The 15570-nt window shown below is 31.8% G+C and overlaps 2 protein-coding genes across 3 annotated transcripts; one reads left to right on the top strand and one right to left on the bottom strand.

The window, feature by feature from the left end:
* The first annotated feature begins 15 nt into the window (after positions 1-15).
* Positions 16-3291, top strand: LOC131944460 (uncharacterized). 2 transcript variants are annotated; one of them, XM_059305085.1, is made up of 7 exons: positions 16-218; positions 1651-1746; positions 1938-1989; positions 2136-2269; positions 2502-2604; positions 2703-2792; positions 3108-3291. In XM_059305085.1, exons 2-7 carry the CDS (start codon positions 1667-1669, stop codon positions 3210-3212), a joined length of 564 nt encoding a protein of 187 aa, XP_059161068.1. In that variant the 5' UTR covers positions 16-218; positions 1651-1666; the 3' UTR covers positions 3213-3291. The 2 variants fall into 2 exon arrangements, with proteins under 2 accessions (XP_059161068.1, XP_059161069.1); XM_059305086.1 differs by having other exon boundaries at positions 16-233.
* Positions 3292-3399: 108 nt separating this feature from the next.
* Positions 3400-13702, bottom strand: LOC131944458 (WD repeat-containing and planar cell polarity effector protein fritz homolog). Its single transcript, XM_059305082.1, has 26 exons — positions 13486-13702; positions 12635-12679; positions 12295-12345; positions 11688-11758; positions 11437-11496; positions 11144-11264; positions 10501-10634; positions 10223-10300; positions 9763-9863; positions 9540-9602; positions 9341-9440; positions 9131-9167; positions 8913-8983; positions 8459-8509; positions 7976-8047; positions 7763-7854; positions 7392-7493; positions 7180-7285; positions 6664-6778; positions 6428-6551; positions 6245-6308; positions 6072-6162; positions 5727-5839; positions 4378-4493; positions 3886-3980; positions 3400-3584 (listed from the first exon to the last, which is right to left on the bottom strand). The coding sequence occupies exons 1-26, from the start codon at positions 13544-13546 to the stop codon at positions 3487-3489; spliced, it is 2232 nt and encodes a 743-aa protein (XP_059161065.1). The 5' UTR covers positions 13547-13702; the 3' UTR covers positions 3400-3486.
* Between the last annotated feature and the right edge of the window lie 1868 nt (positions 13703-15570).

Here is a 15570-nt window from a genome sequence, read left to right as displayed (position 1 = left end):
GTTTGGATTTTATCAAGCAAGGGAGAGTACTCAAAATCAAGTCTTCTTAACCTTATACATTTTATGATGCCAATGGCAATCCAAGCTTGAAAACTAGATCTAGAATTCTAGACTTAGATCTCTTTGATTATTTAAAAATAAAATAATATTTAACCTGTAAATAGATCTAGATCTAGATCTACTAATTATAAATAATAAAGATTGCAGATCAACCGCTGGTAAGAAAAAGTGGGGTATGCTTTTACAACATAAGATGATAAGATGAACTTATAACACTGTTGTACTGTACTGTCTGTTAGTTATAGTATAAAGTATAGTTATAGTCAACATACTCTGTTTTTATAAAATTTATAGGCCTAATTTAAAATTTATATCTACCCAGTCTGATGAGTCTGTCTACTCTTTTTACTACTCTACTACTAGATCTAGTAATCTAGTACTACTCTACTAGTCTACTACCTAGCAGAGTGAGGCATTTTTTCTGTGATTTATTTATTAATGAGCTGATCCGCGACGAAGCATACACCCCTATTATATATTTACTAGTATAGGCCTATTTAGTTTAATTCCTATTTTTCAGTAATTCATAATTTGAAAATATTTTGCTACTAGCTAGTGAAGGATGATTATTCTCACCCTCACTTTCCACTCCCCCCCCCCCCCCCCCACCTCAGTGAAAGCAGCCATCTGTGACAACAGTTTACAGACCACAATGAAAAGAGCAAGCAGAACATGTTATTACCTCCCATTAATTTCAAATAGTTTAAAAACTAAATTATCTGCCCCTAATAATAATAGTTAATAGCAGTCACTAGGACTGGACTAAACAGCTCTCCAGACTGCTGGGGGTGGGAGTGGTAGCGATATGGTCTGTTGAGCTTACGTCTTAGTGGTGTTTCGCATGGTCCCCACGTAGAGAATTATATGTATAGATATTAATTAGATACTTTCATAAAATCTTAATTTTAGTTATTTTTCAATTTAAAACTCTCATCCTTTACTTTGTAATACTCTGTTTTTTTTTACCCTGTTGTTGTCTTGAGTTCATACATAATTCCCATGAATTCTCATCTGCTGCAGTTTTTGCATTTGAATACATAGCAGACAAATTAGTCTCCTCATGCAAGTTATTTTTTCATGATGAAAATTAAAATTAGTTTGTTACAAAGGGAAATTTAATTATCTATTCTATAAACAATATTGATAAATGTTGTAGTGCCACACAGATGATTTTATGTACAATGGAACCATAATTTTACCAAACATGTAATTCTTAATTACCTTTTTCTCCCTTATACCTAGTGTATAGGTCAAATACACTGTAGATGGTAAGTGTACAATGTACAATGTACAACAAACACTAAGCAGCCATTGTTATAATCTGGTCAATATTGTTGTAGTGTTAGCCAGATTAAACTACTTAAAGTAGAGATCTATAAATTGTTGGAATGATCATGAAGCTTTGTTAGTATATATGGAAATTAGGCTTGGATCTTTTTCTGTGGGAAAAAAGTAGGTTAAGCGAAACTAATGTAGGCCTATTGTATTTTCATAGTGATCCCTGACAGACTTGCTTATTAATTAAAATATTTTGTTTGAAAGTTGAATACCTCGTACTATTTATCTTAATATGTTTTGACAATGTTTCAGTCTTCATAAATCAATAATGATGAGTATCAGACATCTTCAGCAAAATTTGTCCAGATATGTGTCCAAAACAACCATGTACAAAAATGATGTAATAAGGTGAGTACTAATAACTTCAGATTAGAAAGATAAAACAGAAATTCATTATTATTTTTTAGAAAAAAATATCATTTTATAAATTATGCTCCATATTTGTTTCAGTTCTAAACTTAATTTTACCAAATAACTCAACGAAATGCCAAATTATTTGTCAGTACAGGTATTGTTTTGTTTTAAAAATATTTTAACAGATTTCTAGCCACACGTTCTAAATTTCATGGCATGTGGGAACCAAATGATTTGGTAAGGTTTTTTTAATGCATGTAGTAATGAATAAGCCTATTTGTATGTTATTTAGATGTGTATATTAGAATCAAGCTTGAAGAACGTAAAGCTTAAAGTAGATACTGATCTCTAGATTCTAAGTGTTTTTTTTTTTTTTTTTACAGAAATTACAGCCTGACATACCAGAGTACAAAGCTCTCCACATTGTCATGAGAGGATATGATTTTCCTGTTCTTGAGTCTTATGCAAAATATCTACATAAAGCAGTGGAATCTATTTTTAAGCTGGAGTCAGATGCGTATGTCTTTTAAAATAGATACAAGACTTCCAGGATTACATGCTTTCTTATTAAAATCGTTTTTTAAAATAATTCTTTAGAGCTTTTATCTTTATAGAAAGTGAAGCTTATCTCTTTTGCCTGGGACAAGTCTTTGTGTTTTTGTATAATTTTTATGCTGCATGTTTCACTTTTTTTTGACTGAATGCAAGTGCAAGCACGCAATATGAATAAATACCTTTTTTAATGCTAGATGGGCTACCCCAGCTAAATCAACCGAAGTGCGCACCTTCCATCAGAATTCTTCAACAGTGAATGAGAAATATAGTCTTATTAAATATGACAGAACTGTTATGGTGAGTTTTTTTCTGAGTTTGCTTTTATTTTTGGATTATTTTTTAAATTTGAAGAACTCATATTTAGCAATAATAAATACCCAAACTTCTGTTTACAGGTAGAGAATATTCCTACCACAACTGTCCCCATTTTACTACAGTTTATTAGAAGACATTGTCCCCAAGGGGTTGAAGTCTCTCTTAAAGAGGTTAGTAGATAAAAATGCAATTGTTTTATCACTTCTGCATGTTGCCACTTTATGGATCTTCACATTTATGTTATCAGTTGTACAGAAATAGTATTAAAGTATGGTTGATAAAATGATCTTGGACATACTAAATGGAAATTTATGAATTAACTTTAAGAACAGCTGGCAGTATAATTTGCTTTGGATTGGAATGTAAAAATGTTTATACTCTTTCACTACACTTTTAATAATGTAATAGAAAAATAGACTTTATTTATTAACTAAGAATTTTGTTGTGACTTTTTAATTAAAATTTTATAACTATACATTCTCTAGCCTTCTGCGGAGGAAGAGGAAGCAAGATATGTTCCAGATTATCAAGTTAAAGAACTGCAAACTACAAAAGATGCTATCGCATCAGGAAAACTAAGAAAAAAATAAAACAACGTTGACTGTTTAAATTGCTTTAATTGATTATTACAAAAATATATATAAACCATTGCATTTTTTTTTTTTAAAACAACTAATAAAGTTAGTTTTTGGAATGTTTGTGAGATACCAAATGTATTTGTAAAAATTACAAATCAACACCACCACAATATAAATTAAATACATTCTTGCTTAACACTCTGGGCCATACTAGATTTAATTTTTTTTTACATTTCATCAAACACACTCAATTGATCATAGTTAAAAAATCACATTTAATTAGAAGTCAAACGATTCCAAAATGTATGACTTTGACTTTTCCTTTTGTGCCGGCTTCATTTACCTCCTGGTTGCCCAAGTCACCACGCTGCACATCTCTTGGTCCTTAAATGTGTTAAAATTATTGATGTTTTAGTAACATTGTAATAGTTTCATTTCAGTTTGAGTAACTTAATAATAGCTATAAAAATTATTTTGAGTGTGTCTAACTATAGTTGAAGCAGAGAAACTGAAAACTTGTAGTTCTTAATCTGCTTTAATTTTTCCTGAATTTTTAAATAAATTTAGACAACCAAATTTGGGTGTAAAAAAAAGTAACATGCCAAAAACTTGAAAGAAGAATCTTGAAAAATTGGATGCTTTTGTAACATACATCTTTTAAATTTGTTTTTGTTAAAACATTTACCGGTTAAACTATTAGCTTTAGGTCCCATTAATGCTGTGGTATAATCTGTTATTAAATCATCATTGAGATGCATATCACCTAGGTCTGGAAAAGATCTGAAAATTCGCATTGGAAAATTAATTCGAATGAAAGTAGTTCATTAATTTTTTACTTTTATATATTGTATAACTTGTTTTAAAGGGCCTTATTACATTACATATTTTAAAAAACCAACTGCAAAATTTTATGTGGTTCACAATTGAGTTGTTTCAGCAAGATCTGAATATCTAGATGACAAGTAGTTTCTGTAACTGAATTCAGTAACACTCTAGTGTATTTAGTTAATTTAGTTACACAGAGGCACCATTCAGCACCAAGTATTGGGTATTTTAAACATGAAACAGATTAGAATTATTTGCACTGGACAGAATGGGGATAAGGAAAAGTCAACAGATTATAGTTGTTATGTGAATAATAATGCTAGTGTCCCACAACATTAAATAAGTGACCTACCCATCAGAAAATTGTGGTTCAATGCCCACCTCCGGCCTTTCTCTTCTCACTGAAAATCTTTCTGCCGATCTAGTGTAGTACTCTTGCTGCCAAGGATGTTGTCTAGAACTAGGAAGCTGAAGAAATAGTTTATGTACTTTCAATAGCATAAATCAAAGTTTGTAATTAGCAAAATTGACCTGTTTGATTAAGACATAAAAACAAGGGAGTTAATTAAGTTAAATTCAAGCATCAAGTCTAAAGTAAAAGCATTCAGAACTATTTAATAAATCCACACTTAAGGGGATATGCGCGGAAAAAAATAACTAAATTTCTTGTTTTTCGTCATGATGGGTTTCTTGCACTTTTGGATACTTTGTCCATTTTTGTATAAAGAAAATAATAACTTTAAAGAGAAAAAAATATTTTATGTGTTTGAATTACGACTTTTATGACCCTATTAATTAAAAAATAATCAATTTTTCCCAATCTTACAAGCTCTCTATGAAAAGTTTTATATCCGTCATAATATTGTATTTGACATCATTGGAAAGCTGGATTTCTCATGTATCTAATAAACTTAATTTCCTACATCTCGGAAACACCAAAAGCTTACAATCGGCTTTGCAGTTTATACAGATATGGTACTTTCCTGACCTAGTTTTCGTTACCTTTGGCTGTTTTTCTCAGTTCGCAGGTTTTTAACACTAAAAAGCCTACTACTTTTTTATTTATTAAACAATCGCCACCATATTTTCAGTAAATGTTCTTGATGTAAAAATACAACTTTTGTCACGAGGGAATAGTGATTACTTTCATAGAAAAATAGTATTTGGTAATTAATATGCTTATTTTCAAACTTTTGAATACTAAAAAGGGTACGATTTTTTAGACCTTGTAAAATTCTTTCTAGTTATTATTTCAAAAAGTTGTCGTGACAAAAGTTTTAATATATACTGAAATATAAGCAGTTTAAATTTGATTGCCATAGGTGCATAAATAAAAAAGCCTTAGTATTTTTAAAAGCACCGACAAATTCAAAATGGCGGAGGTTTTTTGGGTTTCCATGACAACCAAAATTGTTTTCGACCCTATTTTTTGCTATTTAATACTTACTTTTATATGCCAAATTTGATAAAAGTATTCAAAAGGCTTTAGATCTTAAACTGTAAAAAATAGAAAAAAACATAGCATATCCCCTTAAGGCTTTTGCCAGTGTAATGAGAAGATATCTTTTACAACTTGGGATGAACCACTCTAAGCTATGATGGATAGTCACTACATAAAGCACATATTTGTACTCCTAGAGCTAGACAAAATTTTCATGAAAACCTTAAAACAGTGAGATAATAAACTAGCATAACAGTTACCTCATCAATAATGCGTTCATAATCATCACAGTTTTTACTGTTGCTGTTATTTTTGTGAGAAGACTGTCCGGGTGTAAGGATGTATGGATCCACATCAAATACCTCTAATGTGTCTGAGATTTTGTGTAATATGAAAGGTTACATTTTGTGTCCCACATTTAGAATGGACATTATAGAGATAAAATATAGTGGTTCATGACCATTATTTATTAAATCTTTTGATAAAAAAATTACACTGAATGTGAATTCTCTACAATTTATATGACACCACATGATGTACAGAGTTATTGAAAACTTTATGCAAGGAAATTAACACATAACTGCTGGATAAGGCTATAAACTAACCAAGTCCTTCTGATTCTATTTGTTCAGCCTTTCGTTTAGCGACCTCAGCTAAAGCCATTTCTCCTTTGTCTGTAGCCATGTAATGGATGTCCTGTGTGATAGATTTTTTTACATTCACAACTTGAATTATTATTACTTTTACTTAGTATTGCCCTTGTATTATTTACTCTTACCATAAAAAGATCCCTGGCTCCAATATCCACAGCTAAAAGAAATGCCTTGTCAAAGCGGACATACCTGTTATAAAAGAAATCAAAGACTAAAGTATTTAAAATTGTTAAAATTGATGTAAAAATCAAATGTTACATTATGGCTAGAATGATTTATAAAGTAATCAATTTAATTTTAATTTTTACCTTAATAAATGGTGAAAAAATCTCCTGGCAAGATGACTAATAGGATCTCTGTACTCTAATATTGTAGTTTCTGATATTGCAGGTTTTGGTGCATAGAAAGTTGCAAGTGCTGTTTCTAGTTGGGCTTAACAAACAAAATTTTAAATGTTGTAATTGTTTTTATGAATTTAAAAGAAATAAAAAATGAATCTTTATAGTTCCTTTTTAAAAGCAAATATCTTTAAATATTAAAATACCTTCTCTATCAGCATTTAAAGGCATCCGCAGTAAATGAATAACAATGTAAGACAAGCAAGCGTAACATGCCTGTCCTTCGTTGTCCCAATTCATACTTGACAGCAAACTGACTGCCTGTAATTCAAAGTCAACTATAATAAAGTAAACAATAAAACAGTGACCCATCGTTCAACAAACCCAGTTCTTAAAAAAAAATTTTAATATAGCAAAATTTTTAAAAATTTAAACAAAAGGAAGCCTGCTGCAAATTTAATTAATCTACACATGAAATAATAAAATTACTACCTTATTGGCACTGGAACTAATTTCTCATTCCATATCCCACTATTATTGACATTTATAATCAAATTCACTAGCATTAGTCTTTTAATTTGTTCTTAAGTTACTAATTCTAATGCCTATAATTTCTATTCAAATTTTTTTTTAAATAGTAGAAAATGAATAGTTAGAGATTGACCTAGAATTTAAAAACAGCCAAAGCTGTTTGCAAAAATAATAGTCTACTTATACTCTACCTCATCTATCTGCTTATGTTTCACATATTCTTTGACCAACTCTAAGCATGAAAACCTTTCTCTGCTTCTTACACCAAGATGGAATTGTAGCAACCCAACTGGACCCCTGTTGGTAAATTAAACTTTCAATTGCCAAAGTAAAATTAAAACAAGTATTTGTATGATGTCAAATTATCATACGGCTAGTAATGAATACGTAACAATTCTCATACCTGCTAAATGACAAGAATAATGCATCCATATTACTTGTCATAAACTCAGAGCTATGGGGAGAGAAGGGACACCACTCTATTTCTCTTAAAGTTACAGACGTCCTGTCGAGGATAATTTCTTAGAGTTGGTACATTTGTTTAATTCAGTAGTTGCTGCAACTAACTACATAACTTGTACGTTTTTAAGTTATTGTAAACAGTGCAGGATGTATTTTAATGCATACACTCACACAGTTACTATTCCAAGGGTTTCAGTTATCTAACTTTTCGGGTACTCAATTTACTTAAACCCCTTCGGAAAAAAACTTTAGGGATTCTTTAAAACAAACAATTGTAAAATATTCAAAACTAATTTACAGGAGCAAAAATACCTGAAAAATTTACTAATTCTTAGAAACTTGTCTGCTGCTGGCTCTTCGCTGACCAATTGAATTCCAAGCGGAGTTAATGCCCTGTCAAACAGCTAAACACAAGGAAATATTTAAATAGCTCATTTATCTGCTGTACTATTCTCTTTTAATAAGAAATTTTCTTGCATAAAATTAAAAAAATGTAGAATAAGCAAGTAACAAGTTCTATTTTACCTGTATATCAGCCCTAGCACTTGCCACAAGTAAAACAGATCCTAAAGGGTGCCAAGTGATGCTGGCTGGTGGCTGTATACAACATTTACACAATTCTATTTAATATTTGTTAAAATGTCTAGGTAAGATGTAGCAAAGCAAAATGTGAAATTAACTATGGAAGAGCTAATTCTATTCAAAATCACCTAACTCTAAATAATTTTTAAAATATTATGCTTCCAGCAGAGGAGGGGAAGTTTTAGCTCAATTAAAAAAAATGTCCCGCATATTACCTTATTTATATAATAAAAAGACCAACTTTCTTAAGTTTGAACAGTGGGTCAAGCGGTTTATTGTAACTCTATCATAAATTGCCTTATCTATCATACAGATAGATAAGGCAATCTTATGCCTACTTATAAATTGTTTTATTATATTATTTAAGAAATGTACTCCAATAACCAGCAAGCATTTAGTGTTCAGGTAAGATTTCAGCCTACATACCACAGCTGCACGAGTAAACAAGGTCACTTTTCTGTGTTCATCATACATCACCTAAACAAATTTCACAGAAAATCTTGATATCAAACAACAGACCAGCATAACAATGAATTAGAAACTTCTTGCATGTCTGCAGCAGCATTAAAAGTAACAAAAACATTAGATTAAAAAATGTAATTTGAATCAAGACACCATAAAGTTCCATGAGTCTATAAGTCTAATGCATTTGTGTCTGCCAATCAATATCATTTGCATGCTAGTATATTATCTTCAGAATAAATTCAGATCATTACCTGTCAATATGACATACCACTAAATACAGAGCAGAAGATTTTGCTTTACTTTTTTGGTCATGAAACTCTCTGGAACACCTAGCATTTTTTCTCAGAGAGTATACACTTTGTCAAACAGCCTGGCATACAGCTCTAGGCTTCTGTGTTGGGAGTTAGATACTCACCAAAGAAGCATCAGATAATCCCAACAACAGTTTATCTTCTTGAGGGTTTCGAGCTTGACACACAATGGAACCTTTTTAGAGAATACAATTGCAAATCTTATCACATGTTTTTTTATACCTAGGCCAAACACCTAGTAGCTATATGCAGTAAGTAAATTCAGTTATATAAAATAGAGAAGTTCGACATATAATTATACTGAATGACGTTCATAACGTACTTTTTAATGGGATGTTTACCACTGAGGCAGTTTGCAACTGAAAACAAATCACAACTAAATTAATTCAGGTTTGTTAGTACTCAAATATTTCTTTTATAATAATAAAGATTGCAGAGGAAAATAAAAGAATAAGCATAAATAAAAAAATAATTTTAAAATGCTAAAGCTATCCTCTAGAATTAATAAGTAAATTTAAAAGAAAGTATCTACTTGTCCTCGAATAATTTCATAAGTGCAGGATCTTGCTGTGACCTCACCATGACCACCAAACTCTTGCTCTAGAGTAAATATTCGGTGTGGCTGCAGAGTACTACAAATAATTCCAAAATCAAAACAAAAAATTAAAGTCCATGCACTAGAAAGCAAACAGAATATTTTAGAACAGCCAGTTTTAAATAACTTTTTGTACCTGAATTGACAATGTACTGGGTCACACTCTGTTTTTGTGTAGGCCATAACATCAATCATTGGCCTGAAAACATAAAAAAACTATTAATTAATTTAAATCTGGTAATTTATGTCGGTATTCAATACACGCAATAGGTTATGATTAGACAAGCAACAAATTATTTTAAATGCACTTGTATGTGTCAGTCCAAGTTTTCATTTATTAAAAAAACTGTATAGCCTACCCATTAATTGAAAGGATAGTAATGTTAGCTCGTTCTTTATCATTAGACATAGGACTCCAAGGCCAGGCCTCACCACTTCCAACAGACCACCATACCAGCATCTGATGGAATATAGAAACTAAACGTTAATTGACACACGAACATACGGTAAGTATAAATAAAATACAGAAAGTAGTCTTATCGGACATGAAAGTCTGTATGAAGTAGAGTTCACAAGTACATGTGATTTCAGCATTTGAAGGGACAGTGTGGTAACCACTATGTCCAGTACCCTTACTTTCGATGTTCAAACTTTCAAGTTAGCAAATAATGCACTTGTTCTTTTACAAAAGTTATGCTGAAATCTTACCTACAGTCTTTGGAGTAAGCTGTATGTTGTTGCAACTTGTCTGAACAACACTGGGATGTACAAATATTAAATAGCACAAATGTTTAGGCTATCCAGTAGTAAAATACTCACCATATCTTGAACTGTATTCATAGAAAAACATCTGTCCAGCCGTCTACCTTTAGGACCTGGAATATCCACCTGGGTTACCTAAACAACACACAACTATTATTATCCCTGTGGTATCTTTTACAATGGTTTTACAAAAGGAATTTTCAAAGTTTATAAAAGTATTTTATGTGCTATAAGAGGTATTTTTTAAAAAGATGCACTATGAAAATGTTAAATAATTTGGTATAAGCTTACTTGCACTGCAGCAAGTGAAGATACAAAATAATAAGAGAACCTGCCTTTGGTTCCCATGATGAAAGTTTGTCAAGACGTTTAGCAGCTTCATTGAGAGGTGGTCTTTTGGTAAAATAAGCATAATCTAAGCGGCTCATGTGACTGTGTGATGCAATAAAAAACTGATCTGTGAGGCAAGCTGAAAATAAAAGTTCTTTTTTTACAAACTGTTTTGTAAGAATTTGTCATTGTCTGCTTTTGTTACATTTTCTTAGGTGACCTTCCTATTGTAAAAATATCATAGTAAGCTGGCATAAGAATAGTTCAGTACAATGCAGACATAGTTTTAGTTTTAACAGAATGTTTAACCCTTTACAGTCGGGGCTCTAAATAAGTATGGCCAAGCAAAGGGGAATAACCTTTTCAAATTGTTGCTCAGAATAATTAATTTAAAAATCCATGTGCATTTGAAAATCAAAACAAAATGTAGCTCATAGAGAAAAATGGATATAGATTATAGTGAATTAATTACCATGCAATAAATATTTTAATTAAAAATGCAGCATCAAACTTAATAGTGCACAGACAGAACAGGCAGTTTTTGGCACATAGGACTGTACCACACAAGAAAAATCTTTGGCGCAGTTGGCCAAATTGGACTGTAAGGTTATTATGTTTGTTATGTTTACAGATTTAACACAAACCTACCATCACAAATAGTTTCACAACTCAATTTTCCTACTAAAGATTTATCAATGAATATTCTGTCTATGTCCCCAGAATGGCCACTAATGAAAAGTGTTACAATACAGGCATTGCTGAGAAGCAACTGAAAAGAGAAAAAATATGACAACAAATTTTGAACAAGACATATTTAAAGAAAAAGCAAAAATATTCATCTAAGATATGAAGTCTTTAAATCAACTAAAGAGAGTGGTTTAAAATATATTTAAAGAATATCATGTGTTATAGAACATCTCAAAATGAGATCAGAATCATACTTGTAAAACTTGCCGATTTCTCCATCTTGTATTTATACAAGTAAACTGTGCCAACAGATCCTGAAACAATTAGCATGATATAAAGTTTTATTATTTAATAAGTTAAAAACTTTAGAAATTTACAAAATCTGAATTACTAAACAGTTAAATGATATATATTCCTTTTAATTAATGTATAGCAATTTCAATTAATAAAATATTTAAAGTTCAGAAAATGATTGATTTCAATGCTGATAATACATTACATATACCTCAACTTCTTTAATTGTGTCTCTCAGTCTTTCTGGCCTCTTATTCATAGGTGTCCAAGTAATATCTCTGCCTGAAAATGTAATGTTTTAGATTCCCAGAACTGTTCATGATTTTGTTATTTCAAATCTAGTACCTATTTAAGTGTAGACCATTCATCAATCCATATTAGAATTGAAAACAATAATCGATTGGTATCACCAACTAATTTTCTACTCATGGTCATTAATTATGTATGGTGATTAACCTTTAAGTAATCAATAAGAAATTTAATTTTTAATATGGTTGTATGTCATTTTCAATTTGGTTTTTCTACAGAAATGTAATAGGCTGGTTGAAAAAGTTTTGAAAATTATTTATTAACTATTCTCCAACAGAATTTTTTTTTTTAAATCATGATTATTAATATAAGAACCAAACATGTTTTTTCAGCCCAGCTGTTTACAACTGCCTTTGAGTTTTTGTTTTTTTTGTTGCTGTTTATTGATTTATTGAAAACACTGCTAAGAGCCTGAGTGCAGGAAATTCAAAGTTATCACTATTAGATGGCTGTGCAACTTAGGCTTTAGTAAACTAAAGTTAAATAAACCTTTTTAAAACACAAGGTACCTTCTTCAAATTGTTGTTTTTCTTCATTGTAAGGTTGTTCTTGCTTGTTTACTGAAAATGTGTGAAGTTCAATTTTTTAATAAAATTAAACAATTCAAACTTTCCATGATAAAACAGTAGTTTTTCTTTTATAGTTTTTCTTTTATTACTAAAGAAGAATTTAGCCTGTAATTATTTGTTAATTAAAAAGGAATTTGTAATTATTTGAACCTGCAATTTCATATTCAATTAAGGAAAACATTTCCCAAAAGGGCTGCTCTTACCCAAGATTGTGATCAACATCCCTGTCTGTAATACTTTTATTGTCTAAACTAGGATACTCAAAAAATAATAACTTTACCTTGCTCTCCTTTGTCATGATAACAGTGAAATCCAATGACATCATCTAGAAAAAAATATTAAGCATTTTAAAAAAAGAATTCAATAAAGTTGTAAGGCCTTATACTGCCTTATATGATATATATATATATATATATAAATAAACATATATAGGGTGGGGGTGTGTGTGTGTAAAAAATGCAATTCAATCTGAGATTTCTTCAACGTCTGAAATAATACAGAATAATACAGAAATCAAACTTATACAGTTTAAAAGGTTGTTCAATTATGAACAGAATGATGTATAATATGTTAAGATAAACACAATAAAAGCATGTGAAAAATAGTGTTGAGCATGCAGGGGGTAGGGAAAAGGTGATTTGTCCAATTTTCTCGGCAGAGTCATTGGCTTAGCTATATTAAGCGTGTAATTAAGTTAAGACATTAATTTAATACAGTCAGCTTAACTTATATTTCAACGGTCAAATAAACAATGGGTTTACAGGAACGAATGTTTACAAAACTCAATGCAACAAGCCTGGCAGTTGGTTGTGGCCAGGGCAGAGTTTCTTCAAGGCATCTCTTCAAGGGGGGCAGAGCCTCCCCAAAGAAATGGAATTTATATACTAATATATACTAGACAATATTCAATATATATTTTTAACAGTGTACGCCCTCCTGGAAATTTTAGTCTGCCCTTCACCCCCAAAATTTCAAGTCGCCCCCCTCCCTCTTGAGAACAAAGTCTGGAAGAAAGACTCTTAGACTGGCCGGGGGGGGGAGAAGACGTTCTGACCAGGTTACTTTACTTGAGTTTACACTAGTTTACACTTTACACTACACTACAGTACACACTACGACTACAGTACAGACCTGGTACCGTGTAGTGTTTTTTAAGAGACCATATGTGCAATTCGCACATACAAAATGCCATTTCCACTTTGATCTATTATTATTGGCTGTCCATATTGCAAAAAAAAATAGATCCTACTTTGTTTTACATCTAGTAAATCTAGATATTAGATCTAGATCTAATCTAGATCGGAAAGAAAATAAGAGACGGGACTGTTTTGTTTACGTCGTGTATCCTAATAACCAAAAACCGACAGCACCATTTATGAGGCCAAGACATGCAGATTATTTGCAGAATGAATTTTAGAAATTTGGTCTAGATCTAGATCTCTCGGTATAAAACGCTCTAGATCTCTAGACTAGATAATTATAAAAATTAAACTCGACTAGATCTACCCGCCAAAGTGAACCAGACATAAATCTAGATCTAGAGATCTAGATGTATGTACTATGTAGACCATTGGCTCTTATTCTTATTTAGTTTTACCTTCTTGGATGTAACGAACCCCACCAGTTTTATACGCGCCTTCACCAACCCTTTTCAATTGAATTTTTTTTTTCAAATTCATAAACATAGGTAGATCTATATATTGATAATATTCTACTGGTGCACAAAATGAACCATGCATCAACATTACATCATTGTATTCAAAGAACAAAACTATTAAAATACGATTTTTTTTTTCTACTGCCACCGACACAAGTTCAGAAATGCGCGGCTTCACACTGTATTCAGCGAACATTTTGTTCTTGTAAATTCCATCTTTATGCAGCTAAAAGAAGTATTCTATTAATTTTGCGGATGCTAGACTATAATGCTCAGCTTTTTTTTTTTTTTTTTTGCTTGACATATTAAGTATGAAGGAACTGAAATATTAAGAAAAAAATCACTCGTTACCAATAATTCTATGGCATAATTATGCTTTCGTCTCTTTATGAACTTGCAGTGACCCCCAAATAGCCTATCTGTTTCATATTAGGTCTACTTGGTACGAGACGTCATCAACAATAGTCAATCAAAGTGAACTCACTATGACTCCTCGACCGTATCGGAATTATTTTTAAAAAAAAACCATCATAGATCTTTCTTTCTTTATGGACAGCACCGGCTCAGGAGGTGTCTCCCATTAGCCAGACAGGCCTCAACACGACAAACTGGCTTATGAAGATTTCAGAATAACATGAATCGGTAGATTCTGTCCGTCCGTCGGTTCTCACCAGGCTTATTTATCTTCCACCCCACTGAATGCGGGTAAACTCGCACCCCACCGTCCAGTACCCGGCTCGACCGTAGTCAGTTCGGACCTAAAAAGTTTTAACCCGACCTTCCTTGTGCCCCTGGGATTTTATACCGCCTGGTTTGCGGGAGCGTCCAGAGCCGTGACGCAGAGGTTTGACTCGGGCAGGTCGCTCCTTTGCACCTCAACACTCGTCGCAAGGCAAGGGCATCTAGCCTTAAAAGGGGCGTCGGGTTTCCTTGTCCGTGCTTCAAACAGTTAAGTGGGAAAAATTTCACAAAAAAATATTACATTGTAATAGTGCAGGTTTCTATCAACTTTTGAACAATTTCCGGAAGTGGTACTTTTGCCGTGATTGCAAAACTACGTTTTTTTCCGACTCGACAAGGTACTAAAGGTCGAGATTTTAAAATAGGAGTTGGGCTGTAGACTTTATTTTAAGGGGTCAAGCTTTTTGTAATGATAGAATCGGGTGAGTTAACAAAATCAAGGAATCCGCTTACAATATTAACATTATTAAATAGTTCTGAAGAGTAGATTCTAGTTAAAATGTCTATATTCAATATAGTATATTGATAGATGATAATTAACTTGTCTAATTTGTAAGCCCGTTTTTATGGCAAGGTAGTGAGCAGTAGAATTCCCGATCGTTTAAAAAGAGTGGTGCATTCCTCTTAAAAGTACTTAACTTGCGGCTGTGATTTTCCAAAGCTCTGCCCATCAGTTATTCCAAATGCTTAACAAGACCTTTCCTCTGTAAATTTTGCAGTCGGTGTCACCCCCTTATACCGGTTGAGTTTTAAAGTGTGCACAGTAAATATGTTTATATATAGTCAGTTAATACATGTGGATTAACTCTAATTGAACT

This window comes from Physella acuta, unplaced genomic scaffold (genome assembly GCF_028476545.2).
Source record: "Physella acuta isolate Inbredline_101_S28 unplaced genomic scaffold, ASM2847654v3 ptg000494l, whole genome shotgun sequence".
Taxonomy (NCBI): Eukaryota; Metazoa; Mollusca; class Gastropoda; family Physidae; genus Physella; species Physella acuta.
Note: the sequence above shows the minus strand (reverse complement) of the source record. Positions and strands in the feature narration are given on the sequence as shown.

What these genes read in the sequence shown, in the direction of transcription:
- LOC131944458 (XM_059305082.1), bottom strand. Translation starts at nt 13,546, where the DNA reads ATGGCATTTTGTATGTGCGAATTGCACATATGGTCTCTTAAAAAACAC. An exon ending in TTGTGAAACTATTTGTGATG is followed by an intron (nt 10,635 to 11,143) that starts GTAGGTTTGTGT and finishes TTTTATTTTCAG; the next exon opens with CTTGCCTCACAGATCAGTTT. An exon ending in TGTTTACTCGTGCAGCTGTG is followed by an intron (nt 8,048 to 8,458) that starts GTATGTAGGCTG and finishes TGTTGTATACAG; the next exon opens with CCACCAGCCAGCATCACTTG.
- LOC131944460 (XM_059305085.1), top strand. Translation starts at nt 1,667, where the DNA reads ATGATGAGTATCAGACATCTTCAGCAAAATTTGTCCAGATATGTGTCC. An exon ending in TTTAAGCTGGAGTCAGATGC is followed by an intron (nt 2,270 to 2,501) that starts GTATGTCTTTTA and finishes TTTTAATGCTAG; the next exon opens with ATGGGCTACCCCAGCTAAAT. An exon ending in AATATGACAGAACTGTTATG is followed by an intron (nt 2,605 to 2,702) that starts GTGAGTTTTTTT and finishes TTCTGTTTACAG; the next exon opens with GTAGAGAATATTCCTACCAC.